Genomic DNA, 23,729 nt, shown 5'->3' with positions numbered 1-23,729 from the left:
TTGAAATAACTCAAAGAATAAAAATATTTAGCTCTTAGGCTTAAACAACTAAAGGTGAAGAGACCAATGGGCAAAATTTTAAATCAAAGGACAGGGAGAGCTTGTGAAAAACATGACAATGCATTGGAGGTTTTGATAATTTTTATGATTGATTATGTAAAAAAAGATAGACTGGGAGAGAAAGACAAATGAAGTAAGGGACTGCCTAAGCAAGTCCTCATTAAAAAGTTAAAAATCTTGGACTGGGACCAGGGGAACTACCTGATGCAAGAAGTTAACGAGGAGGAGGAGGTGGAAAAATACTAAGGAATCAAAAGAGTGGTTAACACCCACACCAGATGGTTTACCATTACAAATATAAGTAATGGTAAAAGACAAATGTATTAACGGCTTTACAAAGCTAGCTAATTAGGTGTTGGTAACTGGTGAGACACCAAGATATCTGGAAACAAACTACCATAATGATTATTCATACACAAAGCAAGAATTCCTCACAAGCTGGGTCACATAAACCACTATCTATACTAATCTTAAGTTAGTTATTGCACTAGTTGAGAAAAGATTAGGTTGTACTGCCCCTCACTATATTTTCTTGAGCAGGGATGTTTGGTACCATGTAGAACCACCCACGAAAACTTATTGAAAATATATATGTTAATAAAATATTTTTTTTTCTTTTAACTGGGTAGGTTGTCTGGTCTACTGACCTTTTTCAGCCATGTCTTGGAGTTTGAACAAGAAAAACATTGTACATTTGGTGTAGGTTTATAAACCATTAGAAAGCACAGTACACTAAAGTAAATAAAGCATATACTATACTACAGTTCAGAGGAAGACAAAAACAATATATAAGGCGGCAAAGGCAATAACATGTTCTAAATGTGACAATTACAGTAGTCTACAGATGCCAAGAAAACCAAGCAAACACTGCTGATTGCAAGTTTGGACACCAAATCTTTGTATTATAAAGCCTCAACACAAATAAAGGTAGGAAATAAACTTTTCAGAAGTTTTCATTTGAAACAGAGGCAGTGTACTCTCTCCCTCTTTCTTATATTCCCTATTTATATTGACCCCTGTCAAGTAGGTTGAAACAGATAAGTAAGGGGATAAGAGCTACAAACATCGACTGTCTCCTTTATTTGACAGATCATCAAAGGGATCCAGAAGTAATCAGGAATTTGACATGGTACTAATGCTGGATACAAGACACGTACAAAAAAAAAAAACAATCTATAAAAACTAATTCTTCACCTAGTAACAGCTTATGTGAAGAGTACCCATGGGAGACTCCAGTTGGCAAGTTTAGGACTGAAGTTAAACACTATTGAAGATTCACTGTATTTAACATTAAGGAACATTTTAATTAATGTAAAAGATCTATCTAGGAAACTGAAGAATATTTTCAATCAAGCTGTCACAAGTATTTTATATATATATATATATATATATATATATATATATATATATATATATATATATATATATATATATATATAATCTTACTTTCTCACTGAGATAAGCTTTTAGTAAATTATAAAAAAAAAATTACAAAATTTATATGAGCACAGCAAAAACTTTCAGTGGCATGTAACACTATAACTTTGGCAATAGAAACAGGAGGGCTTTGAGATATACTTCCTAGGCCTAAAATGTTATAGGATATATTGGACTCAGATCCCTACTCTTGATAGAAAATCATCCTAATACAACTGGGAGATGAGAGACGTGTTTGAGAGAGAGAAGACTAGGCAAGAATAAGGACAGAGGGTGGTTGCTGGTGTCGGCGGAGTTAAAGTTGACAATTTTGCTGAAAAAGAAAAATACCATTACCTTTGTTTAATGAGTTGGATGCAATAGAATTATTACAGTAATAACGGCCACAAGTACCAAAAATTTATAGAAGTATGAAGGTCTGCAATGGATTAACGTACTATGATCAGTTAATAACAGAAGAAAAATAAGGGATATGGGAACAAACACTGACACAGATGTAGACCATAGTATAAACAGTGAACTGCAAAATAAATTAACAGATAAGATGAAAGCTCTAAAATTACACATTTCAAAAGAAAGACTTGCTGAAATTGGTCCTTTAGTGGATAAAAAACTGACAAGAACATCTGGGTAAAAACAAATGAGTCATAAGTAAACAATGCAAAATGTTAAAAGAAGAAAGCGCCAAAGAGACGATTAAGTTCAGAATTATTTGGGAAGAAAAGCTAAGTACTACAATTCAAAATTTAAAAGCAATTTACTCGATTAAGCAGCTGCTTTACTCAGGTTAAATAACTGCTCAAAAAAAAAAAATTACAAAAGCCCCATAAAACAAAACACACTGGAAACTATGAGCTTGGGTGTGTTTTTGGACTGTGACAGTTATTTAAATTGTGTTATGTAGCTGCTTGATAGAGTAGTTCCAGCAATTGCTTTTGGATTTTGAGTTTTGGATTTTATGCATTCCTTTGAGCTTTTAGTGAAGTTTCATAAGTACTACAATTACATATGCATATCGAGAAAGATATGCTACAAAATTAAGGAAATTTGCATTTTACAGTTAGAAATGCCTCTTTGAAAATATTTGTTTACACCCAAGCGTTATATCTATTTGCTGGAGATGATGTTCTTCTTCTTTCGGCTTTTCCCAGTTAGGGGTCGCCACAGCAGAACTCCGGTCTGCTAATGATTGGCAGTAGATTTTTACAGTGCTGAGATGCCAGCCTGACGCCCAACCTTCAACGAAGGCACTCATGCAACACTAATTTAATAAGGGATTTCATACATCTTAGTCTTAAATTAGAACAATTTAAAGTTGAAATATAGAACTTGCAATGTTATTCAGCTGGAAAATTGAAAATCATAGTGTTCTCTGAATAATTAGCTATAAAACAGATGGAATAGTGAAAGGGGCATGGACTTTGCTTTATTCACAACTCAAAATAGTAAATCCAACAATCACCAGAAAGTGGAAAAGAAACTGCTAATCCAAGAAGACATCACAAATTATGAAGGAGACAAAAAGGGTTCTTTTTCCTCAAATTTTAAAATAAAAGGAAAAAATGCTGAAATACATGCTTTGGTCACAGCAGATGGAAAGGACATCTGAGCCATGAATAACATCTTTAAGGTTATTTTATAATACATGGTTAGAATTTTCATTTTTTTTTCTTATTTGTTAACGATTTGACAATGTAAAACCTCCCTGTAAAGCAGGTGCAAAATATTAGAAAACAATGGGTTACAAATATGTGTTTTTTGTATTTGTATGCTATTTAATTAATAGCTAAAGAAAAAGAGAGATAATGTGTTTCAATGTTGCTTGTGAATGGATTTTTTTTTTTTAACATGGAAAGGGACTTACAAGTACAGGATATTTCATAGCCATGCCTCATTCCAGAACACCCCATTATTTATTTATTTTTAACTGATATGACTTTTCAATAATTGCAGTGCAATTCAATTAGTCTATTTTTCACTTGGGGGTGTTCAGTTAATTTTATATACTAGAAGCAGTGAAGAAAGAGTGCAGATGTAGGGACAGCCTGTTTCTCGGAATCAGCAAAATTGTGTCTGTAAATTTTGCCTGCAAGTCTTCTCCAACTGCTAAATAGTTGTTAAACTCACAAGTAGACAGATTATAGTTATCTTCAGCTGGAGGGAGTATTAGGATGAGATAGCTAATAGCGTCTTTCGTCTCGAATATTTTTATTAGGATTTTTAAGATTCGTATAACATATGATTCAGAATTAAAATCATACATATTTGATTTATCAACCACACAAAGAAAAAAACTACATAAAACAAAAACTATTTACAGGGGTGTCAAACAAATAAATACAAGATATTTCTTCAGAGTAAGTTAATTTTCAGACTGTAATACAACTGGTTATTGCTAGTATCTCAGACTTTTATCCAAGAGTTGTAATATGAAGTGATTCTATTCTTAGTAGCTATTTCCATTTGAGAGACATTAAGAGGCAAAAATCTAAACATTCTTTGAAAATCTGGACAGTTGAGAAGTATAGTGGTGGGCACTGGTCCAAGCCCAAGGCAGAGTGTTAATGTCCAAGACATTCAAAGCTGAGCATCTCACATGCACTGCTGTCCATGGTTTGGTTTGTACTGCTGTCCTTGACAAATGGCAACAACCTTTTTTGTTGCAAAAAAATCTCACAATTGGGGCAACGAGGGCCTGCAAAAATAACATTCTTCCACTTGGGGAGATGTGTGACTTGAACCAGAGTTCCTTATTTTCTATCCTCATATTTTGGATGGTGACAGACCATATTCACACTACCTCAGGGAAAGGACAATCTGTACTCATCTGATTCCTTAGTGTATTGCATGTGTTTGTATGTGTGGATCAAACGACACTGGATAAATGGCCTTCGATACATGGTAAATTCCATGTCTATCATGAAGCTTGCTCATGACAAGCCTATGTATTGCATCAGACTGAATTCCCACAACGATACATTCTCGCACCTGACAGATTAAATCCTACAAACTCCAAAAAATCCTTTCTGTCCAGGACCCTGGGGATGGCTTTGGCACTCTGGGTCAAAGTTCAAACGTGAAGCTCACCAGATGGCTTAGCAGTTTGCTCCATGTGAATAGGCTTGCAAACCTTAAGTTTTGGCAGAGCAATGTTAATATTTGAACCTCAAGACCGATCGAAAATGTGGTTCATGGACGGCATCATTTCTCTTTTCTCAGCTTACAATCCCTTACTAGTCATAGAGCTTACAGATCATAAAGTGGTGTAGGATGCATGTCTAGCAGGCACAGACAGAAAAGGCTTTAGGTAATGCCTTGCATCATACTCCATTTTCTTTTTCTTCCAATTCATGCCTGCTCATGCAATGGATACTCACGTGAAACCATGCAATGCCTACCTTCTAAAGCTGCTTTGCTGCAAGCATTTAGGTAAAATTCAAGCTTTCCATGACCCCTCTAGTCTAGTACCTTGATTAAATTACTGTTATTAGTGGTTCAATATCATGGCAGGCAATAAAAATTAAGCTAGTGCAGTCCAGGTTGGAAATAAGACACCATAAAAACAACTTGCTGACTTTCTAAGAGGAGAATAAGAATCAAGATTTGAACTGTGTGAGTAAAGGAAAAGAACAAGGGAGCAAGAGTTGGGCAGTCCTTCCCAGAGCCACTGCTTGATAACAGGGAATGCACTGACGACAGGCAGGCACCCTCCCCAACACAGGAGTTGAAGAAAGCAAAAATCTGTGAAAGACCATACTCAGAAGAAGAAATATCAAATAAGAAGGGTCCTTCAAGGACTATTTTTTTTTCAAACTGAATTGCTTTTAAAAGGGAAAATAATATTTTTTACTATTTAAACTAAACTGTATATATCATACAGATATAAAGAAAGATATCAAACTTGTAGCAATTATCAGTTTTCCAATGTTAGTTCTGACTACAAAATGAAGATCTGCAAAAAAAAAAAATAAATAAAATTGTTCAGTGAAAGTACTGTTATACAAAGCAACTTCTACAACTATGAAATCAAACATTAGGCCCTTACCAGATAGTTTAAGGTTGTAAGTTCCTGACCTGCAATAAAATCATACAAGTGTTAAAGCACGTGGTTATATTAAGACTAAGATTCAATTTCAGGAAAATATAGTATTATAATTATTACACAAAAATAACTGAAATAAGTTAAGCAAAACAGAGCAGGTTTCAATTAAGTAAGGACACACTCATATAAAACAACCACATGCTCCTCAACCTAAAGGCAGATGTAAAGTCAACACAGGGCAGCGTTAATACTTATTGTGAAACAGTCTAAAAAAAAGAGATCCTATAGACAACCAGTTAAATAAGAACTCAGTTCCAAACACCACCCACCCACACATTTTTACAGCATCACTATCTTCATGAACACTGGTTAGTAGATCGATGATTTGGTCACTCTCCTTTTCTGAAATTGTTTCAGTCATTCTTATGCTGATGGGCTGTCTGTAAATATGTAACAAAGTGCCACAATAAGACCGTGTGTCCAGTCCATGGTCCTTGACCATTCACCCTCAACCATTCAACAGGCACACTATGTTTATGTCAAGCAAAAACAAAGATAATTTGACATCTGCAATTATAAGTGATGAATATTGGTCAACCTACAGGGAAAGCCATATGGAAGGGCCATCCAAGCATAGAGAGGGCACCACTCAACAAAATGACAGTCACCTTTTAGATACTACAGGTACACTGTTATGGTAACAGCTGATCTATCAAGAAAGTTGTCTTGTTGGGTCAGTCACTGGGTTCAACCTCTTCATCAATAATTATGCGGCACTTTTTCTCCCACAATGACATAATGTAAAGTGAAGACTACAGAAGTATAGCTAGAGGCTCTTAATGCCCGTTCACCCCCCAAAAGCAAACACCTTCTCTGGAAATCAAGAGATAAGAATCAATGGCTATACTTCTAAATACATACATACACACACAGATATATATATATATATATATATATATACTTTCTCAACTGGACTGAGGGGTTGTCAAACTAAAGGTGGAGAGCAAAAGGGCAAAGGATCCCACTGACAATGGCCCCTTCATAGATTAAGAACAATTCTGTTGCCTTCAACAATGAGGACGCACCTTCTTGATGAAGCATACCAATTAAGATCTACAAGGACAGAAGATATCAGAGGGAAGTCAAAATAACAAAATATCAGAAATATACATACACCAAAGGCAACCCAATTCATGGAGTCCCAGATGATGCAATAAAGGTTTTGTGAATTTGTGATCCAAGGATAAAGTGGCCATGGCAAAAAATGTCTGCAATGGAGACGTTAATGAAGAAAGCAATGGAAGCAGTCATGCCTCTAAAGGCATGACCTTTCACTTCAGCATTACTCTGAGCTGAGAGAGAGATCAAAACACCCTGGTGCAGCACCACATTGCTGCTGCTGAGGAGTGTTTTGTTTCCCCAACTTCCATCTCCAATGTGTGCACACATCTGTGCTGGGGAAAACCATACATTGGGATTACTGGCATACTAGCCTAGCTCAACATCAACTCAGCTACAGCCCCTCCAGGGCAATATTCCCCCCACATCCAAAAACATCTATCAGGATAAACTGTGAGATGTGTTCAAGTGCATGCACCCACCTCCTTGTCTGCATAGTCAAGCATCCAAGCTACTAAATGAACTTAGATCACCTGGACTGTGGTTTAGACTTTATCCTTCTATGTCTGTAGGCTTATCACCAATAAATATTGCCATCAGAAGGGAAAGAGGTTAAATTTTCAGTCTTTCTGTTTAGAATTGTGAGATGAACTACAAATTAAAGAGAACAGAAAGAATGTATATAGGTCTTCCATGTCATAGGATGGAGACAATATCTACCACAGACTTCACCATGTTTGGCAACATAATGCATTCTTGGATGTTTTGAACAGATTATTTCCAGCATGCCCCAATTCTGAAAAAAAAAAAATAAAAAATCGAAATCAAACATGGCCTCTGAATCAACAAACTGCATGACAAGATTGGAGGAGTGGCTCAGAAGACCGCTAACACGTGTACATTTTCCACAATGGGAGTCACTGGAAGAGTGAGGCTCCCAGCTAAGGTCCACTCCCAAACAAGCAACACTTCTTAGCAAGGGTTCATGAAACTAACAAAAGTAAAATTCTTCCTAGCATTTGCTTACAGAGATGGTCCAATTTGTCATGGGACCCCTTTTCAACGAAATTAGAGAAAAGCTACAGATAAAATGTGTACAAAAGGTTTGAATTATAGGCAGAGGGATACAGATCTTATACAAACATTAATAACAATTATAAGTTAATCTTTAGAGAACAAAAAAAGCACATTACAGAGATGAATAACTAGTCTTAACTATTAAACCAAAAGAAAAAATAAATAAGGTATTTTGTACATTAACAGCAGCTAAGTAGAGCTATAACAGTACAAAAATGCTTTTGCACTGTATATGTTACAGGCATGGTTAAAGATCTTAAACATTCAATGAGAGAGGAGAGAATGAGATGTGGAATCAATAACAATAAGTGGAGCTACTGAAGTACAGGATTCATTATTTACATTGGCTACTAGGTTTTGGCTTATTACAGTGTTCAAACCTGAGTGACTTGGCTGGTACAGGTGAAGTAAGAGAGATACTAGGTCTAGTCTGTAAGGTACAACAGAAGAGGAGTAAAAAGATACAGGAATATTCAGCTCCATTTTAGAACAGTAGTTTGTAAAGTATAGTAGAGTAGCAATAAACAGATATAGGGTTATTTGGCTGAAAGACAGGTGAGCACAGTGATGTATGTTAGATCAGATGTGAGAGAAAGGAAGTTTACCAGAGGGGGTAAAGTGAAAAGGTTTGGGAGGGGTGGCGAGAGAGGGCTTTCTTAGAAAAAGTGAGTAGATATTTCTGCCATTTGGAGGATGAAGTTAAGTTGGTATTACGATATTAAATAGACCGACATATCACTTCCTACTGAACCTTATAATCAATCAACAAAAATCTAACAGCTATATTCTGCCACTGACCTTTAGTGACCACTATTCTCATTACCTTCACAATCCACAACTTCACTCAGATCTAAATCACAGATGAACATTTGCAAACTAAAAACACACATTACTGCTGTTAAGTAGTCTGATATACTTTCACCTATAGACCCAAATAGCCACTAAAAGCTTTCAACCCTCCTGTATTACATTCAAAGTAATTTCCACTAATTTACAGAATATTTAAAACCAAATTAATGCCCTGGCTTACTAAGGACTTAAATAGCTGATAAAAGCTGGAGCTGAAGCTTGACATAACTTGAAGAAAAACTCATACTCAGACATTCAAACACAATTTACCACTACACCACTCTATATAACCTAACCTAACAAGCCATTAGAAGACAAAGTCAACATACTCGCTTCATAACTATCCCTACAGAAATCCTTCAACTGTTTTGGCATAAGGTTTACCTGCTGAGAGGGCACAAAACGCAGAAGAAAGTACCATATAATGCTCTAAATAAGAACTCCCAGTTTCACTCTCCAACAGTTTAGTAACGCTCCTTTCTCTTTCACTCAGCACAACTCAACATCTACCTCCCCCACTTACATCCCACCTTCCGACTTCAAATTACCTACAAGAAGACTGAAGATAGCCTAGAGAAGATTCATAATGGTGCCCTACAAAACGCAGACGATTTGTCTCCATGGTTCATTTTCCATTGTCGAGAATTTCTAAGAACCCTCCCCTGCAAAAGTACAGTTGTGCAAAATCTTACCATAACAGTAGAAGTCCTCCACCTCTTCATTGTTGCAGTATTCTTAATGGTAGGGATCTTCTGGCAAGGAAAGCCCAACATCTGGCCAGTTTACCAAAGCCTTTAAATAATATATGCTCTGAATGTCACGCATATGCTTCCCTTTCAGGATATAGGGCATAAAGGTGACATACAAATGCAGTTACCCAGAACTGAATCCCCCAGAGAATAGTCTCCACAGGACAAAAAAAAAAAAGGAGGAGGCTGTGCACATCCAACAGGAGAAAATGCAAAAAGAAAAAGAAAAAGAAGGGACTCCTCAGCCAATGAGGTAACCAAACAAAAATCTGCAAGAAAAAAGGGGGAGGGACTGAATACTGGAACAGTGAAGAGAAGGACAGCTACTGTTTTGGTAAGATTTTACACAACTGTACTATGTCCTCCTATATTATTGCTGCAGTATTAACTGTAGAGAGAGTACAAAAGCTCTAGAAAAAGAATGGGAGGTAGAAGGTTGGGAAGAGCCCTCACAAAACCCATGCAGGATGGTCCTAGCAAAACTTGCTCTGGCTCTAGAAACCATATACAACTTATAATGCTTAATAAAGGTATGCACGGAGGATCAAGTTAGCAGCTTCAAGGATGGAATTGGTGTCCTGATCCTTGAAGAAAGCACCAGAAGCAGCAATAACCCTAGTGGAATGAGCTCCTACTGAAGTAGAGCAGACAATTACCATGAAATAACAAAAGGCAATTTCCTTAGACATCCAGGAGGAGATAGTTTTGCTTGGAAACAGCTAAACCCAGAGTGCTGGGAAGAAAACAAACAAAAAGCTGGTCAGACTCTGAATGGTCTTAGTTTTATCCAAATACCCAAGCTGTCTGTTCATATCCAAGATAAGCAGGACCCCCTTACTAGCAGACTGTGAAGGTAAAAAAGCAAGGAAGTTGTACTGCTTTGATTTAACAATCTTAGGCATAAAAGAAGGATTAATATGAACAGACAGCCTGCCTCTGTGGGGAGAGAGGAAAAAAAAAAAAGAGCAATGGCCATACGGACGTGAAGCTCAGAAACCCTCAGTGCAGAAGTAAGAACATGTAACAAGACAATCTTCCAGGTACAGTGCTGCAGAGAAGGTTAAACGGCAGGCTCAAAAGGAGCCAGAGTCAATTTTTACATTAAAGTCCATAGAAGGAATAGTCTTCTTTGGGGGGGGGGGGGTTCTAAGATGTAGGACACGTCTAAGAAATTGCTTGACCTCTAAATGAGAAGCCAGATAAGGATTCAAGGGCAGACAAGCAGAAATTGTTCAGAAATGGGCCTTCACGGAAGAATAGATTAAACCAAACGGGAGCAGCTCACACAAATAGGAGAGAACCAAATGGACCCCCACTGAAAAAGAATCCTGGTTATGAGCATGGTATCAGACAGAAAATCTTTTCAATTTGGATATACAAGTCTCTCTTTCTGTGGGTCTTCTTGCCTCCTGTAAAACCTTGAGCACGTCCTTAGAAAAGATTTGCCTAAAACGGATAAAAAACAGGCTCAGAGATTCTGCCACTAGATTGTGCTCTGAAGGAATATACACTGCCTAAAGAGTTAGCTGATAACAGACAGCCAGATGTCAGGCCTGAAGAACCAGCCTGCAAAAGAAGGTAAGACTTTGCGACCCACTGCTTGTTGACAAACCACATCACTGTGGTGTTGGTCTGTGTAAACCTTCAGAGGCCTGGAGAGAGCATGGGGATCAAAAGCCTGAAGGGACAGAATCAGAGCTCTCATCTCTCTGATGGTCATATGGTCTGACATGTGATGGGGAGGGCCAGAGACCCTGAACTTTCCGATGACCACAGGAGGACCCCTACCCCATGTTTGAAGCATTGGTGAACAGTTCTTGGGAAGGAACTGGAAGCTGAAAGGGATATTCCTGGATTGAGGGTAAGTTACTGAATTCACCACCCAGATTCTCTTTTTAGGCAAGGAAGGAGAGGCAATCTGAAGATAAACTGACTTGAAATACCATTGAACTTTCCTCATATGCAGTCTGGCAAGAGGGAGCAATGGAATAGAAGAGACCATGAATCCTAGGGCCCAAAGGAACTCCCAAGCTGGAATGGCAGGCAGTTGAAGAACAGACTGAAAGAAAACTGTCAAAGACAAAAGCTTTGGGGGTGGAAGAGATGTCAACACTGGCACTGTCTGAATCCTGCAGCTTAGATATGCATGATCCTGGGAAGGAGTCAGAACAGACTTCTGGAAGTTGATAGTGAACCCCAGACTTTGAAGAAGAGCTATGGTGAACTCCAGATCCCATAACAGGAAACTGGGAGGAGGAGCCTGAAGCAACAGGTGGTCTAGATAAAGAAAAATCTGAATGTCCTGAAATCTGCCAAAGGCAATCACAGGAGCTAGGCATTTTGTGAATACCCTTGGGGCAGTAGACAGGCCAAAGGGCAAAGCAGAGAGAATTGAAAATGATGGGAAGAAGCAGAGAGATGCAAAAACTTCCTGAAGAGGGTGAATAGGAATATGAAGGTAAGGATTCTTCAGAACCAAAAAGACACCAGAAAAACCTGGGGCAGCAACAGATGAAGCACGGTTTGGAGAGAAAGCATCTGAAAGGAAGGAACCTTAAGAAAGGTATTGGAGTAAGGAGAGATCCAGAAAAGGCCTCCAAGTGCCCTCCTTTAGAGGAACCAGGAACATTCTGGAATAGAATCCCTTTCCAACTTGAGAAGGAGAAACAGGTGGAATTGTTCCCTGATCCACAAGAAACCCAAGTACCTCTGAGAAATGAGGAAGCTGCTCTCGATGAGATTGGGGAATCACTCAAAAAGGAGGGAGAGACATCCACACCGTGAAGTAACCTTGATGAATGATGGACAGAACCCAAGAATCTGAAGTGATGAGTTGTCAGTTTGCAAGACAGAGGGAGAACCAAAGGGATAAAGGAACCTGGTCAATGGTTGGGGAGGGGGGGGTCAAAATGTCAAAGAGAGGTAAACTTGTCAGACAAAGGAGGCTTCTGGGCCACAGCAGCCTGAGAAGAGTTAGCAGGAGGAGCTTGTCTACTCTACCTTTCCTGCCTTTAGTGGCCTGATGAGGCTGCCTATGAAGAAACGCAGACCTAGTAGGATAGTTCCTCTGAAACTTGGGGATGGGGGACACAAAAATATGTTTAAGGTTCTGCAAAGCTTTACATTTTTTACTGAAGAGACAAACATATCAGCAGTAGTAACAAAGAAATATTATTCAAAGCAGCATCCAGCAACTTGGCTTTTATGTCTTCAGGTAATGACTGCAGATGAAGCCAAAAATGATGCCTCATTGGCAGACCCAAATGGAGAAGATCTTGAAGAGGCATCAGCAGCATCAAAGTTGCACTTAGAGTGGCGAGTCATCTGAAAGGTATATCCCAAAACAGAGACAGCAGAAGACTTTCCTTCAGAACCAGGGAGGTCAGAAATAACTTAAGTCTGAGCAATAAGGAAATTTGGTCATACAGGTCTGGTAGTTAATGGCTCTAAAGGCCAGGGAGGGAGCAGTACAGACCTTCATACCAATCCTCTCCCATAGCCCTATTATTCTCATCTGAAGGCAGGATCTTGGTAGAGGGGAAAAAACTTAAAAGGCTTGTCAGAAGGGACTGACACCACAGTAGGATCAGCAGGAGGACACAAACAGGAATTGACAATCCTCAGGAATCTTATAGAACCTGTGTGGTTTCTTAGGAGCAAGGGACTGAGAATCAGGAGACTTAGAAGCACCTATAAAGGTGTCCAACAAAGCAGCCAACACTGGACGTCCTGCAGAAGGCTTAGGTGTGCCCACCTGAAGCAACTCATAATACCCCTTCTAGATGTCAGACACCTAAGAATCGTCCCACTTAAGGTATTACATCATTCTGGCAACTGTCCTCAAAAGGAGACTTCCAGGGTTAATGGATTCCTCTCCATCAGATCTATAAGCCAAAGGAGAAGGCATCTGGGAAGAGTAGGTCAAAGATCCTGCATCAGACTGAATCCTCAAAGGAATCAGGTTTCCTAGGCCTTTTGGAAGGAGTTGAAGTCCAAAGTGCAGTAGGCACAGGAACTCTTTGGGGAGGTTTCAGCGCCATTAAGGCCTTAAACAGGCCCTAAGTAAACTCCTGTCATTTCCTTTGAGGGTCCCCTTAGGATGTACAGAAGAATGTTTAGTCTTCTGTTTTTTTCCTGGTAGGGATGTCAGCCCTAACAAACACCAGAAGTTCCGAACACCGACAGGTTTCAATAAGAGTACTTGGAAACTCTTCCCTGACCAGAATCTGCGGAATCTCTCTAAGGTCCTCCCAGATAATCAACTGCATTTCCCCCTTGACATCCAGAGCAGATGCCTGCAAAGACTCAGGGGATGTGAGAAAAAAAAAGGATCCATGCCGGCCTCCAACAGGATGGTGGCAGAGGAATCCATATTCACCACCAGATGGCCTAAAGAGCTATTACCCCTTTCTAGAGACATCCAATGGAGGCTGAACAGCCAAAGAGTCAGGCAGAGATTTCTTGGCCTCCTCCTTTCTTTAGCAGAAGTACCTCAGAGTTAATCGATAATGCCATGCTACCCTGGGTTAACTGTTTAAGCCTCTGGTTCTCGAGACACATGGCCAGAGAAGACAACCAGCTTCTAAGAATCTTAGGTACAAATGTCTTACAGATACTAAAGGAGGTATGGTCGTGGGAAGCACCCAAACAAAGAAGACACTGTTTCTGACTATCATTATGGGGATTCTGCCAGCTGAACTAACATTTTCCATTCTTGGATGACATGAATTCCAGGTAACCGAAAGAAAACAATACCAATGGTAAACAGGAAAAAAGACCCCAATGGGGCACTTATCTGACGGTTAGGTATTCAACACAGTAAAAGGTGTTCAGACTGACAGCAAATTAGTCCTGGGTAACTGCGTCCATATGTCACCTTTGTGTGTGATGTATGGTACATACAAGATCTAAACGCTTTGGTATAATGGTCGGACATTGGGATATCCTTGGCAGGAGATCCTAATGGTTAAGAATACTGCAACAGTGATACAGGAGGACATACACATTTACAACCTATGCCTCACCTCCAGCTGCATGCCATCACTTGGAAATCAAATCTAATTAAGCAAAAACCAAAACAATCCAAACCCTCTAAAACAATGTAATTCCTCCCAATCTCAATTCTGTCTACCTTCAATAAAACAGAGAAAATCATTACTAAGTAGCAGTCGTCTTACACCACTATTACATAGTCTCACAGATGCACAATTTCTGGGCAAGGAGAAGCACGGTGACAGCACTTTGAAATATAACAGATAACATTTTCGTAAATATAGAGAAAGGAAAAATCACAGGAACCATTTTTGTTTATTTCACTCCTGCTTTTGACTATTTGCCACTCCATTCTCTTACCACTCCTGATTGATCTAGGTGTCAGCCCACAAGTTACAGACTGGTTTAGAGACTCTGACAGAATAAGGGTTAAGATTGGTTCTTGCTTCTCCATTCGCTGCTATAAAAACAAGAATCCTACCATACTCCATTCTAGCACCACTACTTGTTTTCTGTATTTATAAACAAACTCCCGGTATGACTTCTATAAAATCCTTGTGCTACAATACACTGATGACATGATTATTTACAGGTCAAACTCCAGTCAAACCATACAAAACCAACTCCTAGACGACCTTCTGGATTTCAACACCTGGCTCACTAACAAAACTCACTCATCATAAACAAAACTAAAGTTATCATTTTCAGGACAGCCCAAAAATTAGAAACATGCCATAAAAAAATCTGAATCTGACAGTAATGTTGTTGTTGTTTTTCTTTTTTCTTTTCTCGGTTAGGGGTCGCCACAGTGGAACTCCGGTCCGCTAATGTCTGGCAGTAGATTTTTACGGTGCCGAAGTGCCAGCTCGACGCCCAGCCTTCAACGAAAGCACGCCCATTCATGCATGTCTTTCAAAGGCTACTTGACCGCGGGGAGGACATGCAGAGTCCACACAGAAGGCGCTCCAGCCGAGAATCGAATGGGAGAACCTCTTGCTGTGAGGCGACAACTCTACTGCTGCACCACCGCAGCTTTTCTGAATCTGACAGTAATAAGCTTTCAAATTAAATCACATTCCCTTTCAAATATCTAGGGGGTCTGGCTTAACGAACCACTTAAATTTCAAGAACACATACAGAAAAACAAGATCTAAAATCCACTGCCTCCTATTCTGGGCCTTTAAAATCTCTCATTTTCTCACCCACCCATCTAGAACAGTTATAGGCAAAGGGATACTGCTGACCCAAATGGAATACATACTACCTTTTATTGCCACAGCAGCTAGAAGAAACACCTTAACCTTACAATCTCTGTCCAGCAAAATTATAACAACCTTCCATAACAAATGAACATCACGGCTTCTCACGTCAAAAGGCTAGCTGGCTACCTATAAGGGAATCAGCTAAGGTCCTACTTATCTAAACTCATTCGTGTCATGCCAAGCTATAACCCTTCAGGAGCAAAATCCTTTCAGCACCATCACTTGAAACACCAACTAAACTCCAGTGCACCAAACACAGTTTTACACTTCTTGCCTCTAAGCTATGGCAGGATCTTCCCCTCAACTTAAAGGATCTACTTACCTACACCAAATTTAAACCACAGTCTGAAGCATACATGAAAAAGCAGAGCTGGTGCAATCAAGCTAAATAACCTTACTCCCTTACTTTCCTAGCGACACCCACTGCTGTACTCTACAACTTTGAGACATTAAATTCAATGGCGAATACTTTGGTGTGTGCTAAAAGTGTGTTTAGTTGAATGTTATGATTTTGTTCTGTTTGGTCAAAAGTTGTCTAAGCATTACTGTATTATGAAACATCACCCCAGTATTAAGTAGACTGTTTCTCTGTATATCCTCTCTTTTACACTATTCTACAGTTTATCAGCTGGTTTTGGTCAGGGTGTTAGATTTCTGTGGTCCAGTAGTGATTATTTTGTGGCAGGGAATACATTGCTCTATTTCTGAGAGATTAACATTATTGACAAAAGCACTAGTTGTTCTATTGATTCTAAACGTTTCCCTTCTCATTTTAACTGTGTTGTGTATCACTTCACACAGTACAAAGCAACACTGAATTTGGCAGAAGAGGTATTTTCCATTTCACATCTTATAGTGTGCTTATAAGCCAATTATGGTGGGCTACTGCAGCAAACTGCTTTAGTGATTTACTCAAATTCCATGATTAAATCATTCTTATTATAGCAATAGCATCAGTTTTTAATGCTAAATACAATATACTTCATTTATTTTATATTAAATACTATAAACCTGTAGCTACTCATCCACATTTTACTATTTGATTTTAAAAAATTATAACACTTTTAGTGTCAAGTACAAATTACTTTATTGATTAAATATTTTATATTAAATACTATAGGAGCTACTTTAGAGCCCCTTTTCACTTGTATTTTGGACTAAAATAAAGGGTCAAAAGGCTATTTTATCTCACTTGCCAGCCTCCTACCAATTGGTATACAAAAACAGCATAGCAACTGCTTGATGCTCACAAACAATGTATTATTATTTAGTGAGACACTATTTGGGAGAGATGAAAATACTGAAGGCCACCCTCTCACAATCAAACACATCCTGCGAGCAACACACGAACATAGAATTCTACACAAGCTTCCTAAATTATTATATGCTGAGACTGTTAAAAGAGCTCATTAAGAATAGCGCTCAACATACAGTACACACTTGTACAACCACAACTAAGAGTTACCAGGTGGTAGATTATCCCAAACGTAATGCATCAATACACTTGGCAAGCACAAACAAACATGCACTAGTGACTGGTGACTCCATAGTCTATCTACATTTATGAGTCTAAATAAAAGTAGGGTGACAGTACGTCATCTTTCAGGAGCCAAGATAGATGATGTTTCAACAGTCCTCAAGGACCTTAAACAAAACAAGTACAATTATGACATGGTGGAGATCCGTGTGGAGGCAAAGGAGCTGGCACAAAACCCCTTAGGTGATATACAGGCAGACATGTCAAAGCTCTTCATGCATCTCACAAATGTAAAAAAAAAAAAAAAAACGACATCGAATGAAATCCTTCCTTAACTAAGAATGATGCTTGAAGTACAAAGAAAACATAATTGGTTGTAACAACTGGCTAAATAGCTGGTGTCATTCCAGGAGGATCCAGTATGTGACAGCATGGGATGAGATGCTTGCCATCACAATTGCTTTACCAGGAACAGACTGCCCCTCTCAATCAAAGGCCTCCATACATTGACAGATGTCTTTGTTGGCTACATAATGTCTTTTTTAGACGAGGTCCATCTAATGTACTTCCTGACCCAAACAGTAAAACTAATTTAGTACAGGACCACAACAAGGTGCTAAAATCACTAGGAGTCCAAATAAATTACATGACTTTGAGGCCCAATTGCATTTGGAGCACATTGCTGTGTGCTGCTGCTGAAACTTGGTTTAAATGCTCAGAAAGCACCCCTCTAATACTGCAGTTTTGTGCATACCATTAGAAATTGAGATGACATCCATTTTTGATAAAGACGTCATTGCCTCAATGCAAATTCTGAGAAACCCAAAAACAGAACTTATTGAGATCCAAAGCACACCAAATAGGATTAATTAGATCATAGATTGCTACTCTATGCCCTCCATGTCCCCTGAAAATCATGTCCTATTCCTAAATATTCTGGATGAATGTCCTATAAACAGAAATTCCAGCATCCTGGAAGACTTCAATTACCTAACACTTTAAATGGGAAAGTTCTTAGACTTCATAAGCAAAAGTTCCCTGAACTAAATTGTCAAACAGCCCATTACAGGACAAAATATTCCTGGCCTGGGCCTTATAGACGTAGCATTTACATGTACTATTTCCATAGTACTCCCTTCACCGGTTAAGTCCGATCACAAATTGGTAACCTTTTCTGTCAAAATCTCTAAAACTTCATATGCAAGCAACACTGAATTCAAGGACAAAATACACATTCTCTAAAATGTTACAACAGTCTCTAAATGTGCATACAGCTAAATTGCCCAATATGATGATGCACAAATGCTTATATACAGAAATTCTATTTTCACCTGGACAAATGTATTAACTTAGCTGTCCCAGATCAAAACACAAATGGGAAATTTAAGAGCAAATAAGCATGGTGTTCCCCTCAGCATAGATAAATTATACAGTAAAAGAAGAAAATTCTTGTAAAAAGAAAACACAGGAACTGCTACCAACCAACTTGAACAAAAAAATACAGTTCCAAAGGAACGCCTTGAGTGTAGCAGTATAAAGTAGCTAAAATTAGCTGTAAATAAACTGTAGATGAGCACTAATAAGTGCCTTAAAAGTAAATTTATTTGAGTGTGCTTTCATCTAAAGTAACAAGACTTCATCAGAAATATTTAAATGACAAAACCAGTAGTGCTTTTATATCTTACAACAGATTGAATAATTGCCAACCAATGAAAATACTTCCCTCTCATTATTTAAAGAAACAGTTCTACTGTTCACAGTTCATCCATTTAAAAGTACTCTTTTAAACATCTATACTTTACTATTAAAAATACTACCCAATATATTTAATATAAACTTTACTAAGCCATTAGTTAAAAACCTTTACAAAAAATTGTGCATCAATGTAAACATTGTATGAAAAAACATTATTAAAAAGCATAATATAAAAATATTTTACAACTTGAATGAATGGTATTTTAAAACAGGCATAATACTACGTTTCGTTTATACCCGGAAAATGGGTGGAGTTCAGTCTTATTTGCCACTTTAACTCTTCCCTTTCCAACCTATTTTTCCAATCACCTCCCCTGTGGTCATTACCTAGGTTCTCCAAAATACCAAAGAGGAAGGTTTTACAGGAGTTATTATTCCTGAAATGTATATAAAGAGCATTGTTTTCGTCCTCACGTCTAATAGCGTAAAGATGTTCATATACCCGTCTGCACAGAGCTATCTCAGTTTTCCCAATGTAAAACTGCTGACAGTTCTGACAGACAGAAAGATAGACTAGCTGTTTAGAACTACATGAGCCTCTCTTCAAATATGCTTTCCTCTTAGGTGTCCCTATCTCCACCCAATCAACATTTAAAATATATGAACAGTAAGCACAAGAACCACATCTCCTAGTTCCTCTCTATATATAATTTGTCTTTATGGGATGTTCTAGTAAATATTTAAGGTTGTTACTAGTTTTGAACACAAAACAAGTTTTATTTCCCCCACAACATCCATTAAACTTTCTTCACCCTTAAACATCACCCAATTTCTCCTATTTGTTGGATGTCCTTCACCTGGGAACCATAAGTCAGTACCACAGATTGTGTGTAATTTTGTTTATTACTGTCTCCAATTTGTTCAACTTCATTTTTTGAACTCTCAATAGGTTTCCCCAATAGGGGTACATATTTCTTACCCCATTCATTTAAAACTCCTTCACTAATGGAGTGTAACAGAGAAGTTGGGTAACCTCCTTCCATAAAAAGATGAACTAAGTAAACTATCGCATTCTTACAAGTCTCTTCAGAAGAGCACATTCTTGCTATCCTGACCATTTGGCCCTTTACAATATTTTTCTTCTTATGTCCTGGGTGACAACTGTTATATTCCAGGTAATCATTCGAGAATGCAGGTTTCCTATACATTCTTGACATAAAACATGCCTTAATAGGGTCAACAGAAATAGTTACATCCAAATAATTTATAGATTGGTTATCGTAGGTACCAGTAAATTTGAAATAATCAGTAACGGTATTGATATGTCAAACATTCATTTACTGCTTCTTCCCCCCTCCATAAAATAAAAATGTCGTCTAAAAACCGGAGGTAGGTCCACCATTTACCTACAAATTTACTTTGGAATATATAAAGTTTCTCCCAGGAGTACATAACTAGGTTCGCAAAAATGGGTGCACAGCTTATACCCATGGCAACCCCTTTAGTCTGTTTGTAATATTCCCCCTCAAATACAAAGAAATTATTCTTTAAAATAATTTCCATAAGGACCATTACAAAATTAAGTAAAGTGTTACTCAAATTGCAAACTTCCAATAAAGCTTCATGGAATAGGTTCAAACCCACACTGTGGGTGATAGAAGTAAATAAGTCAACTACATCAATAGTAGAAAAAACATTTGCTTCATGGTAATATTCTTCCCTAATTTTACCTAGGAATTCCCATGGGTGTTGTAATATATAATCTATGTTCTTTAGGCTCCCCCGGACCATTCTTTCTACAAAAATCCCCATTGGGTAAGTCATGCTGTTCTCTGAACTTATAATCAATCTGTATGGGGGGGTCAGTAATATTTTTGTGGGTTTTTGGAATACCAAACATGATGGCTATTCTAGGGTGTTCATTGTACAAGAATTGAAAAATGTCTTCATTAATTGCACCCCGGAATAGTGAGTCTTCCAGAACTAACTGAATCTTCTTTTGAGCTACATTTATTTCATTAACATAAGAAATCTCATACTTGTCATCATCTTGTAACATGCTGTAAATTCTACTGATGTAATCCATCCAATCCACAATAGCCATCCCACCCCCTTTATCTGGTTTCATGAATCTCAAATTGGTGTTCCCATGAAGTTCCTTTAGGAGTTGATTCTCCTCATGAGTGAGATTATAATGTTTATGTTTGGAGTTGTGGTACATTTCATAAATCTCCTGTGTACATACTTTTTCAAAGGTAGAAATTATAGGGTGTAAAGGGGGGTTAAAACAACTTTTTCACTTAAAATTCACAGGTTTGGGTACTACAGCAGTATCCTTAAACAAAAAGCTCAGGTTTAACTTCCTAGTGTATAGCTTAAAATCTGTGATGATGTTGGAAACATCCCCCTTACAACTAGGAACAAACTTGATACCTTTTTTCAGTAAAGAGAAATGGTCTTTATTGATTTCTAATCTAGCGTAATTATATATATATAAAACCCTTTATAGCTCAGTAGTAACCCATCAAGAGAGTTAACTATCTCTTGTGCTTACTGTTCATATATTTTAAATGTTGATTGGGTGGAGATAGGGACACCTAAGAGGAAAGTATATTTGAAGAGAGGCTCATGTGGTTCTAAACAGCTAGTCTATCTTTCTGTCTCTCAGAACTGTCAGCAGTTTTACGTTGGGAAAACTGAGAGAGCTCTGCGCAGACGGATATATGAACATCTTTACGCTATTAGACGCGAGGATGAAAACAATGCTCTTTATAAACATTTCAGGAATAACAACTCCTGTAAAACCTTCCACTTTGGTATTTTGGAGAACCTAGGTAATGACCACGGGGGAGGTGATTGGAAAAATAGGTTGGTAAGGGAAGAGTTGAAGTGGCAAATAAGACTGAACTCCATCCATTTTCCAAGTATAAATGAAACATGTAGTATTATGCCCGTTTTAAAATACCATTCATTCAGGTTGTAAAATATTTTTATATTCTGCTTTTTAATAAAGTTTTTTCATACAATGTTTATATTAATGTACAATTTTTTGTAAAAGTTTTTAACTAATGGCTTAGTAAAGTTTATATTAAATATATTAGGTAGTATTTTAAATAGTAAAGTATAGATGTTTAAAAGGGTACTTTTAAATGGATGAACTGCGAACAGTAGAAATGTTTCTTTAAATAATGAGAGGGAAGTATTTTCATTGATTGGCAATTATTCAATCTGTTGTAAGATATAAAAGCACTACTGGTTTTGCCATTTAAATGTTTCTGATAAAGTCTTGTTACTTTAGACGAAAGCGCCCTCAAATACATTTACTTTTAAGGCACTTATTAGTGTTCATCTACAGTTTATTTACAGCTAATTTTAGCTACTTTATACTGCTACACTAGAGCGTTTCTTTGGAACTGTATTTTTTTGTTCAAGATGAAAATTCTTAAAAAAAAAAGAGCAAAACGCAAATCCCTGAAATCAAGGATAACTAAAGTTTTCAAAGGACTTTACAAAAACTCATCAGGAAAACAAAGGCATCTCATGAACTCAGTCTAGAAATGGAAGCTAAACACAACTATAAATCTATCTTTAGTTACATCAGGAAGCTACAGAAAAACCCGATTGCTCATTAAGTATAGAAATATCCACTCAGATCAAGTGGATATTGCAAACATACTAGCAAATAAATTTGGTTCAAACTTTATCCCAGAGCTAACTATACAAACATCACATATCCCTGAAGGTCTCCAACCACTAGTCATCACCAATCATCATTGAGTAAAAGTACTTTCTAAAATGAAACATGTAACCTCCATTGGACCTGATAATATACCTGGCTGCCTAATAAATAGCACTAAACAACCACTGGTAGATCCACTCTTCCTAATCTATTCAACCAGAGTTCAGCAACTGTTTTTGCTCCCCAGGTATGGAACACCACTGCAGTGGTGCCACTTCACAAAGGTGGCCCCAACCACTGACCCCAGAAATTGCAGACCCATTAGTCTGAAAAGTCTTGCATACAAAATCATGACACATATCATTATGGATCCGATTAAAGTGGATATCAAAAATCTTACCAGACTTGACCCCCAGCTGTTTGGGTTTGTCAAGGGAAGATCCTATCTGATTAATCTGGTAAATTTCTTTGAGAGGGTGACAAATAGTAGATAGCGGGCAACACATCCATGCAGTATGCCTTGACCTTGCCAAGATATCTGACAGTATGCCTCTCATCAGCATAAGAAAAAAACTAGATGCACTCCAAAATTGTCCCCTACATAGTTAGATGGATTGCAAACTGGTTTAAAGTGAATCCAAACAGTGAAAGTGGTGGATGTTTCTTCAGAGAAAATGAAGGCAACCACTGGAGTTCCTTGGGGAGTCATCTTAGGATTTCTGATATTTGTCATCTACTTTTCTAATCTCCAAATCACAAATGAGGATCTCTGGTTAACTAAGCCAAGTTTGCAGACGATTGTAAACTAGATATTAATCTCAACCCCCCCCCCCGACATGCAGGCATTCTAACATGAGCTTACATTTGTTAATAAATTATGTACTAAAAACAGACTCAAGCTAAATGACAAAAAGAGCAATGCTGCATTCTGTAAATAATTCCTTCATCCAGCTGATATTATAGTATTGACAACACCTAGTTTCAAAATGAGAATGCAATGTCAGATCTTGGAACATGTGTGGATAAGTTCTTTTTCATTTGAGTATGATGTCACAATGATGGTTTGAAAGTCCTTTTACTTTGAACAACTTATTGCAAAAGGTAAGCATCAGATCAATAAGAAGTCATTACCCCCCTTGGATTCTGCACAGATTAGGCCTATAAAAGAATGTAATGCCCCCTTTGGAGATGCATCTCACATAATACATCAAGCAACTGGAAAGACTACAGAAGTTTCTAACTAAAAAGATAAAGGGCTTAAAAAAACATGAGCTACCAGGAAGACCTGAAG

At 37.9% G+C, this 23,729-nt stretch overlaps 1 protein-coding gene across 1 annotated transcript in view; it reads right to left on the bottom strand.

The window, feature by feature from the left end:
- ZWILCH (zwilch kinetochore protein) overlaps positions 1 to 23,729 on the bottom strand; it is a 1,326,642-nt gene that overhangs the window by 297,704 nt on the left and 1,005,209 nt on the right. Inside the window, exon 14 of the mRNA XM_044077868.1 lies at positions 5,543 to 5,571. Coding sequence (XP_043933803.1) covers positions 5,543 to 5,571 — 29 coding nt within the window. The remainder of the gene's footprint in view (positions 1 to 5,542; positions 5,572 to 23,729) is intronic.

The sequence above is a fragment of the Protopterus annectens genome, chromosome 7.part0 (genome assembly GCF_019279795.1).
Source record: "Protopterus annectens isolate FY-2018-M chromosome 7.part0, PAN1.0, whole genome shotgun sequence".
Classification (NCBI taxonomy): domain Eukaryota; kingdom Metazoa; phylum Chordata; order Ceratodontiformes; family Protopteridae; genus Protopterus; species Protopterus annectens.
This window is presented reverse-complemented; position numbering and strand designations above follow the sequence as displayed.